This window comes from Pinus tabuliformis, chromosome 8, assembly GCF_031772625.1.
Source record: "Pinus tabuliformis cultivar Carrire ecotype Pingquan chromosome 8, CPIR1, whole genome shotgun sequence".
Taxonomy (NCBI): domain Eukaryota; kingdom Viridiplantae; phylum Streptophyta; class Pinopsida; order Pinales; family Pinaceae; genus Pinus; species Pinus tabuliformis.
The window spans coordinates 1,053,392,978-1,053,420,709 of record NC_142294.1 but is presented as its reverse complement, the minus strand read 5'-3'; the positions used below and the strand labels follow the sequence as shown (position 1 = coordinate 1,053,420,709).

Genomic DNA, 27,732 nt, shown 5'->3' with positions numbered 1-27,732 from the left:
GGGGTGCAGAGGAAAATTGGTTGTATGAAGCCTGAAATCTCTGTGCTCATCAGAAGAAGCCTGCATACGACCCCGACCATTGCTAGTTTGAGGATAATGTCTGAGCGACGAGCTGGGAGGGAGAGAATTTTCATGGGGAGGATGTGGAGGGGTAGGTTCCGAGCTCTGCGCTGCCTGTGGGCGAGCGCTGCCATCACGGGTACCACCTTTGTGGCTCCTCATTCGGTGACAGACCATATTAGTGTGGTGGGTCTGGAATTCAGCAGGAGAGAAAGCCTGGAAGGATAGTAGAGTATGAATAGCAGGCGACTGGGTGGGATTCAGAGGGCAGAGCTTGGAATGGGAATAATGATGCCCATTACCAAGGTCAATACAGCATAGAAGCCAACAACGTCTTCCTGTTACAGTTTTGCTACAGGGATTTCCAGCAAGGGGCGGGCAAATGGTGAGGGAAGGAGGGCAAGCTGAGGGGTTGAAGGACTCCATGTTATGTCGAACAGTGTCCGAATCTCGGCATGAGCGGCCATTTAATGCATTATGCACGCTAGCCTTCTCTCGTTTCAGGTGGACTTGGGATGGTGCGCTGGCCACCATCTGTCTGGTTCGAACGGCGCCATTCCGTCGAGTCTTGATTAATTGCTTCGGTTGTCACCCGCATCCGGGTGTGCTTCTTCTTCCTGTGCCATTTCATTCTTCACCAGTTCCTTATATTCCAATAATTGGTGTTCAGTGGCTAGCATAGAAAGTGAACCTGTATGGAGATCCCTCCCACTTTCCACTCCTATATTAGCCAGTAGATCAGCCACTTTATTTCCATCCCACCGTATGTGCTTGAGATTGACTGCTTTGTTGGAAGAGAGCCAGATTTCAATAAGTTCTAGTCGACTCGCCAATCTCCAACTGTTGCTTACTTTGCTTGATGGTGTTCCCTGCAAAATTTTATTGACCATATTTATAAGGATCTGCGAATCACCTTCTATAACAAGCAGGGAAAAAACCATGATTTTGAGCTAGAAGGAGTCCCTGCCATAATCCTTCTAATTCTGCTGAGTTATTAGTATCCCATCCACTTGAGCCTAAATAGGATAGAAGGGGAGCTCCCTTATGATCCCTGAATATCCCTCTGAATCCTGTTTTTCCTGGATTCCCTTTCGAGGCTCCATCAAAGTTTAGCTGGATCATGTGACGGGGAGGAGGAAGCCACTTATCTGGTGTCTTGCTCTTTGCTGGAGTTTTTCCTTTGATTGTCATCTCTTGATTCCACTGAAGGTTCCAGTTTGCCCATATGTTTTGTTCCTAAGGGAGGGAGGGAAAGTCCTCCTCATGCCATGTTTGAAGAAGTAGAGTTTCCCTGATATTTTGACAAACAGTATTCCAAAGAGTTTCCAAGGGCGAGGATTGGTTCTTGAAGATTCGCTGGTTTCTCTCCTTCCATATTGTCCACATGAGAAAGCCCGGAATAAGCTTCCATAAGGAGTTTAAAATCTTGCTTTTAAATGGGTTCCGAGCCCAGTTGTGAACAATGGATATGATATCTCCTTGGATCCGTCCATCCTTTTGACATCTAAAACTGGCTTTTTCCCAGAGCTTGAGAGCTAGAGGACAAGAATGCATAAGATGCTTAGTGGATTCCTCTTCTTGCTTATAGTTGGGACAGATTGAGGGGCCGTGGAAGCTTCTCTTCCAGAGATTGTCCCACGTAAGGATTTTGTTTTGACATAAAAGCCATAGAAAGGTGGAAACTTTCGGCCAGAGACTGGGGTCCCATACTTTGTTCCAGAGAGGATCTTTGATGGTTTGTTCCTTTATGATGATGTTGTAAGCCTCCCGAGTAGTGAAAGTTCCTTTTTCTTCATATCCCCATCTAAGAACATCCTTTTTATCTGAATATTGTATTCTTCTTTTCGCAAGTTCTGTACCAAGAGTCTGTTGAGCTGAAGCCGTTCCATGTCTTAAGATGTGGTCCGTGCGAAGCCATTGCCTGTAGCCCTGTGTTGTGGAAGAGTGCCAGAAAAGCTTGACTTTGTCAGATGTCTGCAGTACCTGCTCCGGGATTTGATGAGGTAAGATTATGTCCTTTAATTTGGGTTGCTGCTGCCAGGAATCTTCCCAGAATCTTGCTGTGTTGCCATCCTTAACTTCCCAGAAACTGTGTTGCTGGATTAAGATCTTGTGTTGCTTGGCCGCATTCCAGATTAAGGAACCTGGACTGACTTCTGAAATTCGGATTAGTTCTTCTGTAGGTCGATTACTGGCATATTTTGCTGTCCATAGGGTGGCCCATGGGGTGAACGGCTTGGTAAGCCACTTCCACCAAATGTGAGCACCCATGACCACATTGCTGTGATGAGGATCCCGAAGTCCAGTTCCTCCTGCAATCTTCGGTAGAAAAACTGTATCCCATTTAACCAGAGCCCATTTACGCTTTTGTCCCGAATTTCCCCATAGAGGATCGTTGGAGATGTTTGATTTCTTTGAGAACCCATTTCGGTGTAGCCAAGATTGAGAAGAGATACAACGACATGGATTGGAGAACCGCCTTAATTAGAACTAGATGACTGGCCATATTGAGGGCCCTATGAGTCCAGGAGGAGAGGCGCGCCTCCAGTTTTTCTAAGAGCACCCTCCAAGATGAGTGTTTCAGAGCAGAGTCAGTCATGGGGGTGCCAAGATAATTGGAAGGGAGAGCAGCAATTGTGAATCCAAGAATGCGGGCAATGGACGCTTGGGTAACTGCAGGGGTATGAAAAAAGAAAATTTGGGATTTGGCTTTATTTATTCTTGCTCCAGAAGCATCCGAGAAGTCCGTCAATAGAGATTTGTATTGACGTGCTTCCTGGACTGAAGGATGACCAAACAGCATGTTGTCGTCCACGAATTGTTGGTGGGTGAAAGTAGGGGTATTAGGAAAGGAAAGGCCTCTTAGATGCTGGGATTGCAGAGCGTATTTAATGCTTCAGCCAAGACCTTCTGCCATGATAACGAAGAGGAAAGGGGAGAGAGGGTCTCCCTGTCTGATTCCTCTGGAGGGATGGAAAGGAGAAGAGGGAATGCCGTTGATCAAAATAGAGAAGAAGGAGGAAGATATGAGACTCATTACCCATCTTACCCAAGGGATGGAGAAACCAAAGGCAATTAGTGTCTTTTGTATATACATCCAGCTTAAGCTATCAAAGGCTTTTGAGAGATCTATTTTAAGGAGCATACCTAACTTTTTGGAGTGCTTCAAGGAGTGGATGATTTCATGAGTAAGGATGATGCCATCTGTAATCTGCTTGCCTTCCACATATCCAGATTTCTCAGGCGAAATGAGAAGGGGTAGCAACGATTTAAGTCTTGAGGCAATGATTTTGGAGACGATCTTGTAAATGACGTTACACAGGGCAATAGGCCGGTATTTGTCAGGAGTACTGGGTTGAGCTTCCTTGGGAATGAGGGCGATGAATGTGGCATTCATGGCTGGAAGCATCCACCTCAGAGTTCTCGATTCTTCAACGACCTGCCAGACTTCCATTTTTATCAGCTCCCAGAAGTTGTGGAAAAAATTTGAGGTAAATCCGTCAGGGCCAGGTGCCTTCCCTTCCTTCAATTGACGTACTGCATTTTCCACCTCCTGTAAGTCGATCGGCCTGAGAAGGAGTTGATTGTGCTCCTTAGTGATAACTTTGGGAATATTCTTAGTTATTTTTTCTATGGCCTGCGATCTGTCAACCTGTGGTTCTTGATGTGCCTGCTTGAAGTAGTTGAGAAGTTCATGTTCAATATCTTCATGTTTTTCCATCTTTACCCCCTGCTCATTTTGGATATGAGTAATGTTGTTATTCATTCTTCGTTGAACAGTAGTTCGGTGGAAAAATTTTGTGTTTTTTTCTCCATCCTTTAGCCATCTAATTCTCGATTTTTGCCTCCAGAGCGTTTCTTCCTGTTTTTCCCTCTCTGATATCTAAGATTCTAGAGACTTTTCCTGTTCTGAAGATTCCTCTGATCGGCCTTTTGTGATGATTCTTTGCTGCAGTCATTTCATGTCTTGATCGAGAGCAATTTGAGCCTGGAATATATTACCAAATGAAGAATGGTTCCATTGTTTGATTTTACTCTTGAGGTTTTTAAGCTTCTGCTGAAATTGAAACATTTTTGAACCATTGGGAGGAGAGAAATTATTCCATTCTGAATTAATTAGGTTGATGAAATCCAGATGTGTCATCCAAAAAGCCTCAAAGCGAAATGGCCGATGGGTGGCATTGCCTGGTCGTGACCATTGTAGAGAAATTGGCCAGTGATCAGATCCTGAGAGTGGCAATATTGAAGCTGAGAGGTCTCCTCCTAGATGGATTGCATTGTCTGAGAGTAAAAATATGTCCAGACGAGAAGCAATCTGATGTGAGCTAGCTCTTTTGTTATTCCAAGTGTAAAGTCCATTGTTGAATGGCATGTCAATAAGCCAATTGTTTTGAATGAAATCTTTTAGATTATTACTTTCCTTGTCCAGTTTGTTCCTTCCTCCCCGCTTTTCTTCCAGCTTGGTTATCATATTGAAGTCACCCCCAGCGATCCAAAGTGGATGAGTTCTTTCAGCATTGATTAAAGAAAGGGTATTCAGAATATCTACCTTGTACAAAGCCTCCTGAGGAAAGTAGACATTGGTTAAATGACCGTGTATACTGGTTCCTGTGATGTGGAAGGTAGCTTGAATGAAATGCTTGTTTGCATGAATGTTATTGAGCGTGATGGCGCGTGCATCCCAAATGATTGCCAGGCCACCTGAAGCACCAGAGGCATCCACCACAACTGCAAGACTACCTAGCCAGACTTTCGCAGCAGTTCGATCCATAGAGGTGGAGTTGCATTTGGTTTCTTGCAAAAAGAGGATTTGAGGCTTCTCTTGCTATATCATATTTTTAATCAGTCTACATTTCCTAGGGCTATTGAGCCCTCTGATATTCCATGAGATTAGCTTCATGATGGTATGTTGGGGAGAGAGTTGTAATACTTTGTAAGCTTGGAGTATCTTCCTGACTCCACTAGCATTTCCCTGATGCAGATGGTTCATTGGAGATCTGTTTTCCTTCCTCTCTTTTTGTTGTCTTTGGTAATATTTTTCCCATCCCAGAGACCTCCAGTCTGTATGCCTAGGGATTTTTGCTGTTGTGCCCTTGAGAGGATCACCTCCAGATTCTCCAGCTGTCTCTTTGGAATTTTGTCATAATTTTTTGTTTTGCATGCCTGCTCTAGGGCAAGAATATCTAGATCCCCAATATCTATGCTTTCTGGTTCCTTGTCCATGTGTTGGGTATCACTTATAACTTCTGTTGTTTCTGTTGCCATTGTAGAGGAAAGCTGCATGTTATCTACCTCCATGCCCTGAGAGATCCCCGCTGGGACTTTACGCAGAGCCAAGGAGGAAGGGTCTGTGGGTAGGGTATCTTTTTGGGCTTTCTTGGAATCGAAATGGGTAGATTTCTTGTTCATCTTGGGTTCCTCCTCTGAGGGGGCAGGGTTTTCAGAGTTATAACCATCTTGGCAGGCCAACATTTCAAAACTATTGCTCGTAGAAGGCTTGGATGAACTGGCATGAGGCAACTTAGGGTTTATAGCAGGTTTCTTGTGGTTTTTCCTACGATTGGTGACTTTAGTGAATCCATCTGAATCAGGCTTATCAGAGGCAGAGGGGGTCGAGGGTTTCTGATTTAAAGGACAGTCACGAAACAGATGGCCAAGGGCATGGCATCTCCTGCATCTAAACGGGACATGTTCATAGTCTATTAGCTGAACCCATTCAACATCGTCATGATAGAGACTTACCACATCTAGAAGTGCCTTGCTAAGATGCATATAAATGCAGATTCAGGCATATGAAGTGTATCTTCGAAGTTTTGTCTCCTCTGCGATTTTGATGAATTCACTGAGACCATTTCCAATGTCTTGTAAAGACTCTTTGTCCCAATATTCCAAAGGGAGTGAATAGAGACAGATCTAGATAGGTGGCCAACTGAGGTCTTCTTTTTCTGGATTGAATCGCTCAACCTAATCCCTCAGATATAGGCCAGATGCATTGAAGAAATAGGGCCCTCCATCTCATGCTCTATTTCGGTCCTCTAGGCAGTTAAAGATGGCTGTGAAGAAACCTTTAGGCCCTAGCTGCAGGGTTATGTGTCCTTTCGGCTTCCACTTAGCTATTATCCAACCATGCAATGCTTTTTTGTTGGCCATAGTCCTATGAATTTGCCTATCAGGGCATGATATTTCATGTATTGGATCTGAGCATTGATCTAGTGGCTTGGAAGCTCTATCTTCAGGCGTTCCGCAGCAACCGGCTTACAGGTGGTCGATGTGACTTGGGGATGCTCTTTGTCATCCGTTTTGGCCTTTTGTGGATCCGTTTCCACTCCAGATCCATTTTGTTCAGTGTGTCTGGTACCTTCCTCATGCATTTGAGGAATTTCATTTTCAATGGGGGGAGGTGCAGCGTCCTCCCCCTGGGGGGGATTCATGATGCACGTGACTCTCCTTGTTGTTTATGGTTTATCGTATTACTGACGGTAAATGATAGAGGTGTAGAGGTCTATACAAGTCTATTGTTGCAGGTTCTCCGGCAACCCTAAATCTCCATTCCACCGGAGCGTCGTTTCAGTCTCTAAAACATATTACATAATTGAAAACTCCTTGCAAGCTGGTATGTTATTATGTTACAATACACTTTAATAGTGTTTTATTTTATGGATTTCATGTCATGCATCATTTTTAAATAACATACTTCAAATAATTGGTATATAATTTAATCCATCTCTTGCAAGCCTTTAAATAAAAGGTAAATTTGCATGTCTAGTTTTTGGTCCTAAGACGATATATCTTCATTCTAGAAGTTTAGAAAAGGAGGTGTTTTATGAGTATATGAACTTACCCCTTAAGATCCATAATTATCAAAGTACTGAAGAAAAAAAAATAATCAATGGGAAAGAAGAGACTGGATTAAAACAATGGAGAATGACATCTCATCTATGGCAATTGCAATATAATATAATTAATCATCAAGGTATGGATCAAAAAATCGTCTATGTATAATACATGAAATGTTTTGAATATTTAATATTTGTATAGCATTTTGTTCACTGTATTGATTGACAAGCATTATAGTAATATCTTTAATTATGCTTCATCTTGAAGGTGGTGATAATGAAGGCAGTAATAATGGGGCACTTCCATAAGGAATGAAAAGTTATCATGTAGAATTCAGTAGGCTCCCCTAGTATGAGCACCTAGAAATTGCTCATTTGTTTAATACAATGCACATAAGGAAGAATGTAACATAAACATTATGGCGAATCTTAGGTGGAAGGAGTGACAAAGAAAAAATTGTCAAGATTTGTAATGGCATTAAGGAGGCCTATTAGGGTCCCACCCTAACCCCCTTATTTATGTAGTAGGATCGAGTCATAGTTATAGTTAAGTAAGGAGTCAATAAAGCCCATATTAATAATTGTAAGTGGTTAACCCGCAATTAATGACGGGACCACAGTTAGTTGCAAATGGGCCATGGTATTAGATAGATGTTATTAATAAGAACCATGGTATTGATCCATGGTATTTCATGTATGAGTCATATATAAAGGATAGAGACTCCCTGCGAGGAGCATCGTGTCTTATTTTGTAATCAAGCTCTGCTCTATTGGAGGTTTCCCCCTCGAAGAGGCAAGTGAACATTGCTTTCTGAATAATAAAATACTTGCTCTTGTTTCTCACTATTCTATGTTTTGGGTATATTTCTTCGTATATTTGGTATTCTGGTAATTGTCTTGCAGGTTAAGAGCATAACAAGTGGTATCAAAGCACTTTCCAGGGCATGTGGGATCTCCATTTCTTAGCAAATTTTTTTTGGCTAGAGACGTGTTCCGGCATCTTTAAACCACGGGATTTGTCATTGAGCGCATAAACCTGTGGATTTGGGGAGGCATGCATGCAATAAATACAAGAGGTGGTCATGTTTTTTGGACTCCCTTGTAACCCCTGTGGGTACCCCTTCGAGTAGTAGTGCATTAGACAGAACCGTGCACGGACTTTCTTCCAAGTACCCTCTAGGTATATTGGAAGCCCCCTAGCTCCTTTGAAACCTCACCATAGATAAACCATCGGCCATCTTGCTGCTACAGTACATCGAGAACAACACTCAGAGAGATTACTCGCTTGTACAATAGGGTAGTCGGGTTGTACGACTAAGGGTACGGTTGATCCTCCTTAGTTAGAGCCCTGAAACATTGGGCCGAGTACTACTGTCAGACCCTTATGTATATTGCGATCTGTAGCACCTGACACTCCTCGAGACCATAGTTCCCTTTTCTATCTTGGGATCACACATAGTCAAATCTCGCAAGGGGGTTTTCAGCAGCAGCAGACATCAGTCTCGCAGTTCCGAGTTAGCAGACCAGCCTTTCCGATCTATTAGATCCATTAGATCCACAGGAGCAATCTGTCTACCGATTAGAGTTATCCGATCAGCCATTCAGATCTCTCAGATCCACCAGATCTGAGTAGTTGTGTGGGGTTCCTATACCAGGGCGTGATTTTCACAGGACTTTTGGTAGCATTGACATTTTGAGGATTCAGTGATTGCAGTATTCATAAGCAAGGAGTAAAACTCCATTAGGAGTTTTCAAAAAAAAAACAAGTCTGAGACCCCCCGGGGCACTTATTGGTGATCTATAGCATAAGAATCAGGATGACGAGCTGAGCAAGGTGGTACCATTCAATTGTTAGTGAAAAAAATTCGGGCGGTCCCAAATTTCAAGCACATCGGATCGGTGCATGGTAGAAACTAGAGCTCAAGCTATGGCCAATGAGAAGATCAACAAACTTGAATAATCCTTGCAAGCCATCCAAGCTCAGCTTGACAAACTATCTGACGCACTCTCTAAGGGCAAGGAGGAAGCCCGCGAGGAGGCATATATTGGCAATGGAAACAGTGAGGGTGAATCTAGCCACTCTCTTCACCTATGGGGCACCCGCCAACAATTCCGTCCACAACCTCCCAAGATAGATATGCATAAATTTGATGGTTCTCACCCGGCCGCATGGGTAGCACAAATGGAGCACTATTTCAATATGAATAAAATCTTATATAATGAGACTCAGCTTATGGTGGGGAGCATGTACTTGCACAACGAAAGATGGCAATGGTGGGAATGGCATCAAGTTGCAATGGAAGTTTTATGACTTGGGCCACCTTCAAAAAAGCTCTTACAGAGCGCTTTGACCAGGAATCTTCTTTTTTGGGTCGTCTCACTAAGCTCCAACAGACTGGAACAGTGGATGAATATGTTACAGCCTTTGAAGCCTTAGCTTTCCACACTAGGGATCTCCCAGATGCGTTCTACATGGAATGTTTTATCAGCGGTCTTAAAGAGGCCATACAAGCCCATTTCCGACTACACCACCCTCCCACATGGTCGGAGGCTTGCAAGGTAGCTCGTAACGTGGAACGTGCGTTAGCAGACCAGTCCATTCACCCAAATTTCATTGCCAAGGGTCGCCCCCCACAGGCTCACAACACGACTCAAACACTTAAGGTTCAAAAGGTGTCACCTGCAGAAATGGCCGAAAGAAGAAAGCAGGGATTATGTTACTACTGTGATGAAAAATACTCCCCAGGACATAAATGCAAGGAGCCCAAATTCTTTCAAATTGATGCCACTGATTACAGCTCATTGGAGGAAGCCCCACGACTTAAGGAATCAGAGGAGTTAGAAGAGGACAACTAGAAGGACAATGTCTCGGATGAACCAGTTATTTCGCTACATGCTTTGGCAGGGATTTCTTCACCTCAAACTCTCAAAATCAGAGGTTTTATTAAAGATCGCCCAGTAGTAGTCATGATTGATAGTGGAAGTACACATAATTTCATTCATCAAAAAGTCACGGAAGTAGTGCATTGTTTTGTACGAGCCGTTTCTAACTTCCAAGTCCAAATTGCGGATGGGGGAAAAATGAAATGTGAAGGCACTGTGAAAATGTCAAACTTCAAATGGGGGATTATCAGTTGAAAACCCACATGTTTGCCATACACATGGGAGGGTGTGACATTGTCCTCAGTGCTGAATGGATTTGCACTCTTTGGCCAATCACAATGGATTTCTAGGAGTTATATGAGCTTTAAGCACAACAACTCCACACATACCCTCTGTGGACTCCAGGCGGGAGCTCCCTCTATCATCAGCTCACATAGGATGGAAAAATTGCTAAAAAAGGGCCATCATGGAGTTATAGCTCAATTTAATTCCATCCAGGCCGTCGAACCCAATTCTCTGTAGATTCATCCTGAGATGCAATAGATTTTAAATAACCATCTGCCAATCTTTGACAAGCCTCATGAGTTTCCACCCTTGCGAGGGGAACATGATCATAACATCACCTTGGTTCCAGGGGCCCAACCACCAAATGTGTGCCCATACAGATATTCGTTCACCCAAAAGAATGAAATAGAAAAAATAATCAAGGAACTTTTGGAAGCTGGTGTCATTCGTCCCAGTATTAGTCCTTATTCATCACCAGTGGTCATGGTGCTCAAGAAAGATGGGGAATGACGGATGTGTCTAGACTTCAGGGCCCTCAATAAGTTGATAGTCAAAGATAAATTTCCCACCCCAGTTGTTGATGATTTGCTGGATGAACTCAATGGGGCTCAATTCTCACTAAGTAGGAGCTTCTCTCAGGCTACCACCAAAGTCACATGAAGGAAGTTGACATTCCAAAGACTGCTTTCAGAACTCATGAAGGCCATTATGAGTTCCTGGTCATGCCATTTGGTCTTTATAATTCCCCATCTACTTTTCAGAGTCTTATGAACCACCTTCTCAAACCATATCTCAGGAAATTTGTCCTTGTCTTCTTCGATGACATCCTCATCTATAGTTGCACTTGGGCCGCACATCTTCAACATGTAGATTTGCTCTTGCAACTGCTCCACAAGCATAAACTATTTGTTAAGATGTCCAAATGTTCTTTTGGCATGGAAGAAGTTGAGTATTTGGGCCACATTGTGGGGCATGAAGGTGTCAAGGTGGACCCCAAAAAGATCCAGGCAATGTAGGATTGGCCTCAACCTAAGACCTTGAAGAGCCTGAGAGGATTTTTGGGTCTCACGGGCTATTATCGCAAATTTGTCCACAATTATGGTCGCATTGCAAAGCCCCTCACTCAACTCCTCAAGAAAAATTCATTCTTCTTGAATGATGATGCACAACAGGCATTTACAGCTCTCAAAAATGCCATGTGTTCAACTCCAGTCTTAGCACTACCTGATTTCACCAAATCTTTTGTCATTGAATGTGATTCTTCGGGTATGGGTATTGGGGCGGTCTTAATGCAGGAAGGTTGACCTTTGGCCTTCACAAGCCAACAACTAAGTGGGAAGAATCTGGGACAATCTACCTATGAGAAGGAAATGATGGCCATCTTACATGCAGTAGATACCTGGCAACCTTACTTACTGGGGCAACGTTTCCAAATTTGCACAGACCATCACAGTCTTAAATATTTTTTGGATCAACGCCTATCCTCCCCATAACAAAATAAATGGCTCGCCAAAATTATGGGATATGATTATGAGATCATTTACAAGAAAGGGCGCGAAAATAGCGTAGCAGATGCATTATCTTGCCAATTTGAGGAGGAAAGTACCATGCTCGCAATTTCCCTTCCCATTCCAGAATGGATTGAAGAGGCTCACAGGGAATGGTTTTCACATCCCTGGCTCTCCCAACTCATTACTCAATTGCAAGCGGATCCAAATTCCACCAAGGGCTACTCGTGGCCGAATGAGATTCTTCCCTACAAGGACAAAGTCATAATATCACCAACATCCACCCTCAAAAGCCGCATTTTGGTAGAATTGCACTCGTCCCCAATTGCAGGACATTCAGGCTTTCAGAAGACATATGCTCGCACTAGAAGATCATTTTTTTGGACAGGCATGAAAAAGAACATCCTTACTTTTGTAGTGGAATGCGATGTCTGTCAACACCACAAAGGGGAGATAGTCAAAGCACCAGGCACATTACAATCGTTGCCCATCCCGACATCTATATGGATGGAGGTTTCTATGGATTTCATTACAGGTCTTCCAAAGTCAGGAAACAAGTCAGTCATCATGGTGGTTGTGGACCGAATTTCTAAGTATGCTCATTTCTGCGCCCTACCCCACCCGTTTACACCGACTTTGGTCGCTCAATCTTTCATGGATCAGATCTTCAAATTGCATGGCATGCCCACTTCTATTGTGTCTGATCGTGACCCGATCTTCACCAGTAATTTTTGGCAGGAACTCTTCAGGCTACAAGGCACCCAACTAAAACTCATTACTTCCTATCATCCACAAACGGATGGTCAAACTAAATTCGTCAACAAATGTCTGGAAACATACCTTAGGTGTTTCACTTCAGAAAAGCAACGTCTATGGGTACAGTGGTTGCCTCTAGCTGAATGGTGGTATAACACCAACTATCATGCCACCACCAAAGTGACTCCCTATGAACAAGTTTATGGTCAACTCCCTCCTTCCCCTACTTCTTATATCAAGGGGTGCTCAAAGGTACAAGCAGTGGATCAACTCCTACAAAACCGCACAACCATGCTCGCCCATCTTAGAGAGAATATTCATCAAGCTCAAAACTGCATGAAGCAACAGGTAGATCAGCATCGCTCAGAGCACCAATTTCAAGAAGGGGATCAGGTATTTTTGAGGCTGCAACCATATAATCAAACTTCACTCAAAGACAAGGGTTGTCATAAACTATCTTCAAAATTCTACGGACCATATCAAGTACATCAGCGCATTGGAGAAGTGGCCTACAAGCTAGCTTTGCCACCCACTACAAAAATCCATCCATTTTCCATGTCTCATGCCTCAAGAAAGTGATTGAGAACAATTATAGAATTCAAACCAGTCTACCTGAATTGGATGAAGAAGGGTCAATCTGGCTCCAACCTGAATAGGTCCTAGACACACAAGAACGGCACCTACGTGGCCGCATGATCAAGGAAGTCCTCGTCAAGTGGAAAGACACCTCTCTGGAAGATGCAACCTGGGAACCAGCCACTATTCTTCAGTAGTTTCCATAGCTTCAGCCTTAAGGACAAGGCTAGTCTTAAGGGGGAGGGCATGTTAGGGTCCCACCCTAACCCCCTTATTTATGTAGTAGGATCGAGTCATAGTTATAGTTAAGTAAGGAGTCAATAAATCCCATATTAATAATTGTAAGTGGTTAACCCACAATTAATGACGGGAACACAGTTAGTTGCAAATGGGCCATGGTATTAGATAGATGGTATTAATAAGAACCATGGTATTGCATGTATGAGTCATATATAAAGGATAGAGACTCCCTGCGAGGAGCATCGCGTCTTATTTTGTAATCGAGCTCTGCTCTATTGGAGGTTGCCCCCTCGAAGAGGCAAGTGAACATTGCTTTATGAATAATAAAATACTTGCTCTTCTTTCTCACTATTCTATATTCTGGGTATATTTCTTCGCATTTTTGGTATTCTGGTAATCATCTTGCAGGTTAAGAGAATAACAAGCCCTCTCAGGATCAAGTAAATATATTCGCTTAACATTTAGCAATTAGTGGAAATTATATTTAATTAAAAGACCCCACATAGAGGGGGTTGTGAATGGGTTCAACATTGAAACTTTTTGAGTTTTTGCTTATATGTACTAAAATTTTACATGGTTATAGTAGATGCATGCATTGATGGTATGGGAGGGTTTCAACACTCAAATAAAACTCACACAAAAAATTTGACAATCAAATGACAAAATTATAACATAAATGTCAAGGAGATGAAATTATTTATTATTTTTTACTATCCTTATCACGGTATGTATTTAACCCCAAGGTTTAGCCCAATTGGTCGATTACCCCTAGTGAAAGCACCTTAATTTGTTATTGAGAGGTCACAGGTTCAATTCTCTTAATGTTGTCGGGGTCAGTTGAATATTCAATTCACTTAAAAATTAACAATTAATGGAAACTATGCATTAATTAATTGACCCCCACACAGAGGGGTTTATGAATGGATTCAACATTGATTTTTTTTGAGTTTGTGCTTGTATACACTAAAATTTGACATGGTTATAGTAGATGCATGCATTGATAGTATAGGAGGGTTTCAAACTCAAATATGACTCGCACAAGAATTCAACAATCAAATAACAAAATTATAACAAAAATGTCAAGGAGATAAAATTATTTATTACTTTTTACTATCCTTATCATGGTATGTATTTAGCCCTGAGGGTTAGTTATCTCAATTGGTCGAGTACCCCTCATCAAAGCACCTTAATTTTGTATTCAGAGGTCATGGGTTCAATTCTCTTGATGCTCTTGGGGGAAGGTAAATTTTCAATTCACTTAGCATTTCACAATCACTATAAATTATGCTTTAATTAATTAACCCCATATAGAAGGGGTTGTGAATGGGGCCAATGTTGATTTTTTTTTAGTTTGTGCTTATATGCATTGAAATTTGACATGGGTATTGTAGGTGCATGCATTAATGTTATGAGAATGTTTCAACACTCAAATAGGACTCACGCAAATAATTCAACAATCAAATGAAAAAATTATAGCATAAATGTCAAGGAGACGAAATTATTTTTTATTTTTTATTGTCCTTATCATGGTATGTATTTGGCCTTGAGCGTTAGCTCAACTAGTCGAGCACCCCTCATCAATGCACCTTAATTTGATATTTATAGGCCATGGGTTTAATTATCTCGATGCTCTCAAGGTAAGGTAAATGTTTAGTCCACTTAACATTTAGTAATCAGTGGAAATTCTGCTTTAATTAATTGACCCTGCAAAAACGAGGTTATGAATGGGTCCAACATTGAAATTTTTCAGTTTGTGCTTGTACACACTAAAATTTGACATGATTATAGTAGATGCATGTGTTGATGGTATGGGAGGGTTTTGAGACTCAAATACAACTCATCCAAATAATTTGGCAATCAAATGAAAAAATTATAACATAAATGTCAAGGAGATCAAATCACTTATTACTTTTTACTATCCTTATCATGGTATGTATTTAGCCCCTAGGGTTATCTCAATTGGTCAAGTACACCTCGTCAGAGAACCTTAAGTTTCTATTGATAGGCCACGAGTCCAATTCTCTTGATTCTCTAGGGGTGAGGTAAATGTTCAATTCACTTAACTTTTAGTAATAATTGGAAATTATGCTTTAATTAATTGAACCCACAAAGAGGGGTTTGTGCATGGGGCCAACGCTGATTTTTTTTAGTTTGTGCTTGTATGCACTGAAATTTGAAATAGTTATAATAGATGCATGCATTGATGGCATGGGAGGTTTTCAACACCCAAATAGAACTCACACAAATAATTCAACAATCAAATGATAAAATTATAACTTAAAAGTCAAGGAGATGAAATTATTTATTATTTTTTACTATCCTTATCATGGTATGCATTTAGCCCCAAGGGTTAGCTCAATTGTTTGAGTAACCCTCATCAAAGCACCTTAATTTGATATTCAGAGGTCATATGTTGAATTTTCTCAACGCTCTTGGGGTTAAGTAAATGTTCAATTCACTTAACATTTAGCAATAAATGGAAATTGTGCTTTAATTAATTGATTGTGCACAAAGGGGTTTGTGAATGGGGCCTGTTGTCACACATAATGTCTAGGAACCATGACAACGGCTCAGATCGAGTGTTGTCACCCTGATCCCCAACCTCTCCATTTAATTTGTCTTCCAATAATAGACTAAGGGGGGTAGACCCTACGGAATGGAATGAAGGAGAACTAGTTGGGAACCAACTAGTTCGAGTAACATAGTTAAGTGACCAAGTACTTGTTTTAGATTTAGCAAGATTTATACGATTCGATTAGATTCAAACGATTGATACCAGTGCCTTATGGTGTCAACTATCTTGCTAGGAAATTTAGGACCAAGTAATTGATAAGAAACTGTTGCTTGGATGAAAAACAATCTTATATGAAATGCAGATCCTAAAGCTAATGTGGGATTTAGGGATCTTGGTTAATTTTAGTTAAATTCCTATCTAAGTTTTAACCCTTCGATCATTTATGTATTGAGCCTGATTCCATAGTAAGTGGCAGAGAGAAGATAAGGTGAAGCACACTAAGGTGTGATTAACAATACCTCTCCTAAAAATCTAACATACTCGGTGCCTCTGATGTTGCATAGAGTTATGGCTCTGATGACTGCAAGGTCACCATTTTAAGTACTATTAAAACAAGGCTTCTCAAGAAAATATGGATGGGTACTTATCTTTCTATCGACCAAGATTATGCTTGGAAGTGAATTTTAATTATGCAAGACTAACTTAATATTGAAGTGCATGAGATGATTAGAATATGGAGCGAGATGAAGCTAGATCAAGGATTGAAAGCGCTTATATCACGATTTATTTCTGAGTTATATGCCAAAGCCTTTAATCGTCAAAATAAATATTCACTTCACTAGACAATGACTGAAAGATAAACTTCTCAGCAATATGCTTAAAATATCACAATATAATGCCCAATTAAATCACAAGCTTATCACTTCAATTTATCTAAATTCTTTCCAATGCAATTATAGCTCAAAGAGAACAAAAATTTCTTCACAATTCTTCAATATCACCCTCAAGATAATGCCAATTATATAGATGCTCAAAATACTCAATTTAGGAAATGAAAGATATGCAATTTTCCACAAGTCCACGATAGAGTATTCAATAATTACTTGAAATTGTTTCTCAAAATTAAATATGCAAGAAATACCCAAAAATTTCAAGTAAATATATCCACACTTATAGAAATTAAAGATATTTAAAATCTAATGCCAATGATCATGAAACTTAGCAAGCAAAAGATTGAAGCACTTAAATTTCAAAAATTAATTTCCATTAAAAAACATGAAATTCAAATGTTAATAAAATAAACACCTCTTCAAGCAGTTCTAAATTTAAATGATTTTCTTAAGTAATCCAAACCCAAAAAATTTCCTCCTATAGTCAAACCTTAGATATATTAAAAAATTTAAATGTACCTTGACTCTAAAAGATTTTTTTTTTTTTTTAATTTTACCCCTCAAAAAATATTTCAAAGATTTAAAGCCCCTAAAACTTTATCCCAAAATTAAAATAATTTAGAACTTGAAATTTTATGTCACACTTTAATGACAAATTTTATAGAGAATTCTCTTTTTTTTTAAAGGGGCAAATGTGAAAAAAATAAAAGAAAGTTTAATTAAAATTTTTGTAATGAGCCAAAGGCCACATAAAAATTTAATTTGAAATGTAACCCTTTTTTATTTTTAAGTTTAATTTTTTAAGAGGTCAAAGGCATGTTTAAAAACAAAATTTAAATCGAATGAAAAGTCGTGAAGGCTTGGGTGTAGGTCAAGAAGGGAAAAGAGAGGGTTGCGAGGAGGAGGAGCTACGACAGGAAGTAAAGAAGGGATGATGATGAGTAGTGGAGTAGAAACGCAAGAAAGAAGGGAAACAATTTGAGGGAGCTAGGATTTGGGGGAGTAGAGAAGAAAAAAACAGGGATTTAGCAGTGGAATTTGAAGGGTTTTGAAATGAAAAGGAGCAGTAAAAGAGGGATCAGAAAGCTAGAGCCTTAAGGTAGTGAATAGGAGAAAAAAAGAGTAGCCTACGGACTCTAAAATTCTCCAAGAAGTTTATATTTTAAACTGATATACTTCTACTCCAGATCTTTCTCTAAAATTTACTTATGAAATCCTCAGATCTAAATTTGAAACCCTTGGACTGGAAAATATATTTGAATGATTAATCCCTACAAAATGATATTGAGGCTAGATCTTTCCCTCTAGGGTCTAGATCTAGCTCCAAATTATTTTTTTCCTTCAGGTATGCACCTGTAAAATGGAAAACAAAAATACCAAGATCCCAATATATACAAAAAAAAAAATAAAACCCCAATACCCAAATTTAAAATAAAATCTGAGATCTATATAAGATAATTATAGATCTATACAAATGAGTTATAGATCTATAAGATCTGAGGAGTATGAGTCCAAATCCGCTGCCAAATTTGTAGATGTAAGGTTCTTCCTAGCCAAACTATCAATTTTGCACAAGTTATAAAAGATATTTAAAATTTTTAATGAGGTACTAGCCGAGAAACACCCTGCAGAAAAATAGATCATTAGATAATCTCGGAGCTTTAACCTAGAAGGCTCCCTAGATCTTAATTTTCAGGAGTCGGTTGGTCCAACCGAGGACTTGCTCAGACGCCCAAAATATTTGAATAAAGATGAATTCTGCACACTTAAAATATTAGCCATCAAATTAATATAGGTATAAAATAATGATTAAATATTCAAAGATTGGAGATACCTACCAATCAAATAAAAATCTTAATGCTATCTTAAGACTCAACAATTTAAGCACGATACCTGTGCAATAAATTGATCTACAAGAGCTATTAACCAACAACTTATAAATAAGATCAACAAAAATTTAAACACACCTTACCATAAGATACCAAAGAAGAACATTACCATCAAGTAAGACCAAAAAGACTTTGCGTTGTATTATTCTAGAAAATTTTACAAGAGCTTCAAAAGCTAGTACACGATTAAATGATTGGATCCCTTCAATTGACAAATGACTCTTAATTTATAGATTAATTCTCCAATGATTAGTTGGCTTGATCCTTGTCAAATTAATCTCAACCGTTCATAAAGATTTAATTAACATTTAATCATCACCATCGAAATTATTTATTTTTGAGGAAAAATCGAATTTTTCATTTAATTGATTTTTAATTAACTCAAACTTAATTATTTTGACTTAATTTCCTCAAAAAATTGCCTTTGACTTAACCACCAAGCCCCAAGGGTCCAAAATTTCTTGATTTCTTCAATATTCCCTTGGCCGTAGGCCTCCAAAAATTAATTATTCAAGAACCCACGAATTTAACCTTTGAAGAATTTAATTTTACATAGGACACAAAATTAATTAAATTTCTAGCTTAGGATTTTAATTTAATTTTGTTAGAAATTTTAATTAATTGAATTATGAGGGGATTAATAATTTTTCCAACCCTTTGATATTTATCCATGGTGTCTAATTATGAGGGAGCATGCACTAAATATTTTTTAAATGAACATTTTACAATTTAATACATAAAGGGGGAACACCCATTCATTATAGACTCTCAAATATTTACCTAATTCTACAATTGAAAATATGATCTAGTAGACTGAGTAATTTGTATAAAACAATCTATCCAATTAGCTAGGATTATTTCCAAATTACATTTACAAGGACTTGATAAAATACACTAGGACTCACTTAATATATTGACAAAAAACTTCACCCTAGCTTTGGGGTGAGGTTGGATGGAAAAACTCTATCGATCATTTGTGTCTAGAGACACAGATGAATCAGTGAGGCGAAAAACCTCCTAAGATAGAAATTGTCACCAAAATACTATGCTTACCTAGGTTTTTACATACATTATGGTATTACTAAGATGATTTATATTATAACCATGCAAAATGGGTTTACATCTTTAACAAACTTCCGACTGATGATGAAATATGTATGATGCGAACACTTGAACATGATAGATTCCTTTTACAAAAAAAGGAGTGTAATGCTATGGAGTTGTTGACATAGAGTGGTCAACATCTGGCTCTCCTTGGGGACAATTTTCTTCATCGAAGGAATGTGAGAATCCAGAATCCGCACCCAAGAAACACACAAAATTACATAAGTAGCATCCATCCAAATATCATCATTTAACATTAAGCACATGAAATAAAATCTCTTATAAACATCAACAATTCTACTAACATGAAAGTAAGTCTAATCCTTAAACAGAAATGAAATGCTAAAATGACAATATGTAGGGTTAAAAATACAATACAAAGTATGCCCAATGGCATTAAATTTCATCTTTGAAGAAAAACTTGAGCATTTGGCCATTTGCAAGTAAGTCAAGTAGTTCACCATCCAATCTGCACAAATGGAATGAATTCGGCCGAGCGATGTCTCGGATAATGTACGGTCCAAGCCACAAACTATCAAACTTATTATGTTTTCTTGGTTTTTCATTCTTGCGATCCCAAAGAAGTACCATATCTCAAACCTACAAAGATCTAGATCGAGATGATTTATCAAATCTTTTCTTAGTGTTAGATTGAACATATTATCAAATGATTTCCCATGAGTTTCATCCATCTCCACAATCTGATCATTTTTTTTGAACAACATCTCTATCAGTAGAAAATGTTTGAAGGAGTTGATATGCTAGAAATTTAAGGTGCAGTGGTAAAGTTACATCCAAACCATAAACTAATTTAAAAGGACTTTTACTAGTAGCTTTCTTTTTCGTAATCTTATCTGCCCATAAAGCATACTCGATTTTACTGTCCCAAAATCGCTTATTATCTCCTACTATATTCTTGATAATGGTTATAAGATTTTTGTTACTTGATTTAGCAAGGCCATTACCTCGAGGATAGTAACTAGATGGATGAGATAAGACAATTCCATAATTGAAGCAAAAAGATGAAAACTCTAAACAACTGAAAGCCTTGGCATTATCAGTGGTGATATTAGCTGGGGCACCAAATCAAGTAATGATATGATTTTCAATGAAGTCCATATTGACCTTTTCATTGGAATTATTAGTAGGAATGGCTTCTACCCTTTTAGTGAAATAATCAATGGTAGTTAAAATCCATGAGTAGCCATTGCTTAAAGTTTCATGAAACTTCCCAATGAAGTCCAAACCCCAATGCTGAAAAGCTGCCTCCACAACCACATATTGCAAGGGCTAGGTAGCAAGCTTCTGTTTCTGAGTGAACAATTGACAGGATTGACAGCTTCTAACAAACATATGCACATCATAAAAAATTAAAGGCCAATAATAACCAACTCTCAGAATTTTGTGGGCAATAGTTCTAGCAGCATAATGACCACCACAAAATCCTGAGTGAAACCCATAAATCAACTTCTTGGACTCGATTTCATCAACACGTCTAATTATAATACCCTCAGGATTTCTCCATCCAAGGCCATCCTTCCTGAGGAAATACTTAGTTTCTTTTAATCTAAGAGCCCTTCTTTTATGAGCGACTAAATGGTTAGGACATGTAATATTTAGCAAGTGATAAATAATATCCCTGTACCACTCATTCTCTCCTAATATTTGTAGCTCAGGCGAAGATGATCGTTAAGACAAATCAAACCAAGATATTTTTCATTACCTTTGGTCATTATTTTAGGCAAGCCTTGACCTTTGACTAACTTGGTGGGTCTAATCTATAAGTCGTATTCTTGGTTTTTAGTAACCCACCTAGCACGAGTCCCTAGGAAATCTGTTTGAATTAATAAATCTTTAACCGTGGAATGTGGGACAAAAGAAACGATTTTGGAATAACCCACATAAGTCATGAAATGCTTAAGAGACTTAACCAAGGCATAAGCTTTCTTTTCCATGGTAGTGTAATTTAATTCGGAATTTTGAAGCGCTCTACTCATGAAAGCAATAGGTTGTTCGTGGCCATCATTATTTTTCTATAATAAGATACAAGCAATGGTATGTTCATAAGTGAAAGAGAAAATCATGAAATCCTTTGAATAATCAGGACTAACTAAAACAAGAGCTCTAGTAATAACACCCTTGATTTTCTAAAAAGCCCTTTTACCATCTTCTTTCCATAAAAAATTTACATCCTTCTTCAGATGACTTTGAATAGGCTTAGCTACTTCTGCATAATTCAGAATAAATATTCTAAGAAAATTTGTTTTTACAAGAAAAGACTGAAGGGATTTAAGATTATGATGGAGAGGAATATTTTGGATTGCCTCAACTCTTTCAAGATCAATCTTGATCCCATCTTTGGAAATGATGTGACCAAGTAATTCCCCTTCAATTAATCCAAAAATAGACTTATCTAGATTCAAGGAAATCCCAAACTCTCTACATTTGTCAAAAAATTTCTTAATATGACCTATATCACTAATGCCATCCTTAGAAAAAACTGTAAGATCATCTTGATAAATTTTGATAATTTTCCCGATTAAACCCTTAAAGGCATAATCCATAGCCCTTTGAAAAGTAACCATGGCATTGCTTAATCCAAATGGAATTCTAAAATAATTGAAAGTAAACCATGGTGTGGTGAATGTAGTTTTGTGACGATCCTCTTTCTTAACCCATACCTCATTATATGCAGAAAAACCATCTATAAATGACATCATTCCAGAGCCTGTTACTCTTTGCAACATAGTCTCCATGTTTGGGAAGGGGTAGTTATCTTTTTTCCATGCTAGATTAAGATTTCTAAAATCAACACAAATTCTAATCGTACAATTCGTTTTCCTAACAATCACTAGGATAGAACACCATGTTGAATGCCTAGTTTGAGCAATAATTCATGCTGCAAGAATATTTGAAAACTCTTTTTGAACTAAAGGGCTAACTTAGGATTTATTTGCCTAATATTTTGACGAAAGGGTTTAGCATTTTCATTTTTCAAAGGGATAGTTTGCTCCATGGCATCTTCCCTATAACCTTTTAATTAATCATATCAAAATGCTAGAACATCTTGATATTCACGAATTAACTTAGTTAAATTCTTCCTTTATTCTTCATTAGTACCCTTACCAATTTTGACAATTTTGGGATCACTAGAGGGACCAATGTTTACTTCGATGAATTCACCTCGCTCCATTTTATTTTATTCTTTCGTCCTTGTGGCATCATGCCAATCAAATTGATGCTCTAAATAAACAACATTTCTAGGAGTAGGATTTAGAGTACCTTCATGATCATTAGATCCATCCTCCCTAGAATTTATCTGAAAATTTTCAAACTCATCCAAATTATTAAGAAAATGAATCACTTGTTTTCTATCATCAAAAAATTTCCAATGCTCTAAATTATCTGGAACAGAAGGTCTAAAAATAATTTCCATTTTTATCTTATCCTTGATGAACTCATCAAATAACTGTAAAGTAGAAGCAACTACGACAAGCTCATCCGCCAAACTATTTTTCTCTCTTAGGGTAGCTTCAAGGTCAAGGGCATCAAAGTATTCCATAGTATCCCATACAACATTTCGATAATTCCTTAACCTTTGATTTTTACATGCAATTTTTTTTTAATCTCCATGATAGCTAAGTCAGAGTCTCCCTTGATACTAAGCAGCTTAATTCTTAAATCCTTTGCCAATTCAAGACACAACAACAAAGATTAATATTCAGCAACATTGTTGGTCGCTTCAAATTCCAATCTATAGGAAAATTTGAAAACATGACCAAGGGGAGACTTTAATACTAGTCCAACACCTTTACCATGCCTAGATGATGCACCATCAAAATACATGTACCATACTTTATTCTTCAGATCCCCAAAATTTTCATCAAACTTATCATCGAAAGGAACTATGGAGTTAGACAAAATAGCATAATTTCCAATGTCAGGTTGTTCTTTAATTATCTCGTTATGGGGTCTCTTAGGATATTCAACATGGAATCTTCTTTCTGGCTCTCTATTAAGTCTTACAAACCTATCACCTCTATGAGAAGGAATCATGGCGTATGAAAAACTCATCTAAATACTTCCTCCTAGATTAGAGGCCCGTTTTCTAGATAATAACATACCCCAAGCATTAGGCACATCAACAACAAAAAAGTCCATAACAATCATAATGTCAGGGTAAACTGATAATGAACCTGTAAATCCTTAATTAACACATGAGATTCAATATTCTTAGAATCCATGGCACATATATAATAGTAAGGCATAAAAACTCTTAAACTGAGTTGTTCCATGACCCTCTTGGTCATGGCATAGGCCGAGGCACAAGAATCTAACATACAATTATTCAATTTATATCCATTAACCATCAAAGTAATAAATAATGGCTCATGATCCTTGTTATTAGAATCCAAACTTTTCAAATATATAGGGGCATCCTAATAGATGGTCTTAGGAACCTTTTGTTGAGAAACATTCATGTGAGGAGCTTCAATAGATTTTAATAACTTAGTTTTTTTGGAAACAATCTTGAATATCTCGGTAACAGGAACCCAAATTTGCATTATTAAACTAACTTCCCAAATCAACATCCAATCCAGATTTTGAACCGAGGTTAAAAATTCAAGGAGGAATTTGATTTCCACTTTGATCCTTATCACTTATTTGATAAGTCAAACCCTTATCTTTCGCTATTTCTAAGACGTTCTCAAGAGAAGGATTTTCACCAAATATTTCAACCATCACCTTCTTTTCATGAAAAAAAATATTTTATACTAAAGGACGATGTGGAAGGCATGACCTTTATTGGAAATAATACTGAGAGGGGGGGGGGGGGTGAATCAGTATTATCAGATCAATAATTTTTCATTTCCAAAACAGATTTATATATGCTACTTATGTGAAGTGAACTAGCGTGTACACACTACTGTGATTAGTGAAACCAACATATACCCAGAGAAATTGTGATTTAGTTAATTTATCATGTGTTGATCTATAACCAGTGCATCAGTAACTTATTAAACAGTGTAGTAAAAACATAATAAACCATCACACATAAGCAACACACATGAACACCAAGATTTAAGGTGGAAACCCAATGTGGGTGAAAACCACCTATTGTTGTCATCTCTGTCTTCTTTTAATAATAAGAAAATTTGTTTACAATCTTGTACTGGTATAGACTCATACCAGTACGCAGGCACCCACCTGCAGAAGGCTACAACCTTCTCTCGTTTTCCAGCTTCTACTGGAAGGTAGCTACAACCCCCTAGCTCTTGTACTAGCCAATGCGTTTACTAGTATGTAGGCACCGGCCTACAGAAGGCTACAACCTTCTCTCTTCCTCTAGGGACCACGTTTCATAAATTTTCAGACTAGATGCTCTTGCTACAAAACAACACATGAAGGCCTCGTTTCATCAAATTTTCATACTAGACCCATCAGAAACTTTGAAACTAAAATTGCATCAACCAACAATCAGTTAATCTGAACAATCAAATCACAGTCACCAAAACACTGTGTTGAACCCAAAAACATGCATCGTCATTCAGAACCATCTACAACCTCAAAAATCATGCATCAGAATGTATACGCTACTTTACTGAACCCAACCTGCATGTATACACTACTTCCTTTAATCAAACCTATGTATACCTTCAAAACTACTAAAACATAAAACTTCTGAATCAAGTTTGTACCAACCAACAATATATTGAACATCTGTTGTCAATTTACAGAACCTTACACAGGTAGTAGCAAAGATCACCCTTCACACTTATATAATCAATCAATCAGATATAAAACTCCTTATGAATTCAATTTTACATTTAGATCGAAGAAGACTTCATTGACAGATAGCAATAAAACAACAGTAATGATCAAATAGATCAGTCACCTCCAAACAACATACTTTTCTTTTGCATATGCTACTTGGAAGAGTTGAACCAGCGTGTATACATAACTTCACCAAAGCGAACCAACATAAAGATCTGCTAATATTAACTCATAACTTCGTTGCTATTCTGGACTTCAGACAAACCCAGATCATGACATTCAAAGGATAAAACAGATGTACACAATTAGATCTGGCCCAACCAATATCAGATCATTCAATGATAAGTCATTTTAGGTCTCATGATCCTGATCCAACATTGAATTCAAAATGCATAAAATATTTCAGATCAAATCACCAACATAGCCCCTGCAACATGAAATATAATTCATATAGAAGTGTTCCTTAGAAACCCTTTTCACTTGCACACCTTGGCCTTATGATCTTCTCCTCCTTGTATAGTTTTAGGCCTTTCTCAATACCTCGGACCAAAACCACTTAGGACTCATGGTATTCTTGGGCGGGATCAAATAGTCATTACTCCACTCAATATTATGGGCAATACCATGGTATTGAACCCTGGTATTCTCTACTCTTGAAATTCCTTAATTTTCCAACTTGTACACGCTTTTCCTCTTGTGAGATTGCGTGTATATGCATACACACTTTTTGTTCTGTGGACCTGCATGTATATGTTGTTTTGACTAAGTGGGCCTGTGTATACATCTTAAACTGCTTTTCACTATCCTTTACCTTCAACTTCTTCATTCTGATTAGTAGACTTTAGTTTCATCTTCTTGTTCTTCTGTACGAATGCCCTGTTATATCTAAATGGATCTGTTACACTGTGGGTTTCCTTTCATCAAAACTAAACTAACCTGTGAGTGAGTTTCCATCAAGGACAACACTTGTATCATAATGCCAACAATCTCCCCCTTTGGAATTGATGGTAACCATGCTGGTGTTGATTACTGCAAGTTGTAGAAACTATTAGAGATAACAAGAAACACAAAAATACTCTCCCCCTTTGGCATCAAGAGCAAAGGGCAAACCAAGTTATTCTCCCCCTTTGATATAAATTATGTTGTCCATGCTCCCCCTGAGTACATGTTGATTTTGCAGAGATATGTTTCAAAAGAATAACTTGACTCTATAACTCAACTAAGTGAGTATGACCTCCCTATGACCAATGACTCATACATACATCAATCACCCAACCAAGTGGGGATACACCATATTTGACTCATCCACCCAATCGAGTGGGGATATACCAATTATTTATACATGACAGAAATACAAAAATTATTACATCATCCATCCCATGCAAAGTGGGGATACAAATTACATCATATGTCCAATAGGACTCATTGAAATATATACCATGACAGAAGAAGTCATATCACACCCTAGATCTTTACATGACTTATGCAACAAATGATTTAAGTATTTGAAGCCATATTTGAAATCAACAACCATGATGCTAACAATGCTAAATGTGTGTGAAGGCTAATGATCCCCCTGAACCTGTGCTACCTGGTGCATTATCAACAAGTCATTCATCAAGTCATATTTGTCAGTCAAATAAAAATCAATGAAAAAAGCATATTGTTATACTGTAATCATCAATATCAGATAGAGCACCCATATCAGAGTCTAACCCACTGTTTTTCTGTCAAAAAAACATATACGCTCTTTCAGCCACAGAAACCCATGTGTATATGCGACTATACTTCATGAAACCTGCATATAATAACCTTCCTTTGAAAATTGGATTTAACAGTAGGATGATGCAACAACTACTCCCAACTTTTGTCTGAGATATTCAAATGTTTCTTTGGGAAGCAGTTTAGTGAATATATTAGCAACCTGTTCTTTGTAGGGAACATACTCCAATTTAACCTTTTGTTCAAGCACTTGTTCTCGTAGAAAATGGTACTTAATGGGTATGTTCTTTGTCTTGGAGTGCATGACAAGATTATTTGAAATACTGATGGCACTTGCATTATCACATAGAATGGAGATGGGTGGAGTACATGTGATCTGAATGTCTTGCAATGTTTGCATCATCCAAAGTAGTTGTGTGCAATAAGATGCAGTAGCCACATATTCTGATTCAGATGTAGATAAGGAAATCAAACTTTGTTTCTTGCTGAACCATGACACTAACCAAGAACCCATATAGAATGCACCTCCACTAGTGCTCTTTCGATCATCAATATTTCCTGCCCAATCTGCATTTGTATATGCATGAAGAGTAAGGTATGTATCTTTAGGATACCATAGTCCAAAGTCCTGAGTTCCTTGAAGATATTTGAAAATTCTTTTGACTACCTAGAGATGTGATTCCTTTGGATTTG

General features: G+C 38.3%; 2 protein-coding genes across 2 annotated transcripts; both read right to left on the bottom strand.

Annotated features, from left to right (window-relative positions):
• Window positions 1-632: 632 nt before the first annotated feature.
• LOC149238970 (uncharacterized) lies at window positions 633-3,826 on the bottom strand. The gene is made up of 4 exons (XM_089369714.1): window positions 3,208-3,826; window positions 2,564-2,841; window positions 1,771-2,472; window positions 633-929 (listed from the first exon to the last, which is right to left on the bottom strand). Exons 1-4 carry the CDS (start codon window positions 3,824-3,826, stop codon window positions 633-635), a joined length of 1,896 nt encoding a protein of 631 aa, XP_089225840.1.
• Window positions 3,827-4,015: 189 nt separating this feature from the next.
• LOC149238969 (uncharacterized) lies at window positions 4,016-4,831 on the bottom strand. Its single transcript, XM_089369713.1, has one exon. The coding sequence runs from the start codon at window positions 4,829-4,831 to the stop codon at window positions 4,016-4,018; it is 816 nt and encodes a 271-aa protein (XP_089225839.1).
• Between the last annotated feature and the right edge of the window lie 22,901 nt (window positions 4,832-27,732).

What these genes read in the sequence shown, in the direction of transcription:
- LOC149238969 (XM_089369713.1), bottom strand. Translation starts at nt 4,831, where the DNA reads ATGGATCGAACTGCTGCGAAAGTCTGGCTAGGTAGTCTTGCAGTTGTG.
- LOC149238970 (XM_089369714.1), bottom strand. Translation starts at nt 3,826, where the DNA reads ATGAATAACAACATTACTCATATCCAAAATGAGCAGGGGGTAAAGATG. An exon ending in CTCATAGGGCCCTCAATATG is followed by an intron (nt 2,473 to 2,563) that starts GCCAGTCATCTA and finishes GGGTTCTCAAAG; the next exon opens with AAATCAAACATCTCCAACGA. An exon ending in AAGATCCTCTCTGGAACAAA is followed by an intron (nt 930 to 1,770) that starts GTATGGGACCCC and finishes AAAATTTTGCAG; the next exon opens with GGAACACCATCAAGCAAAGT.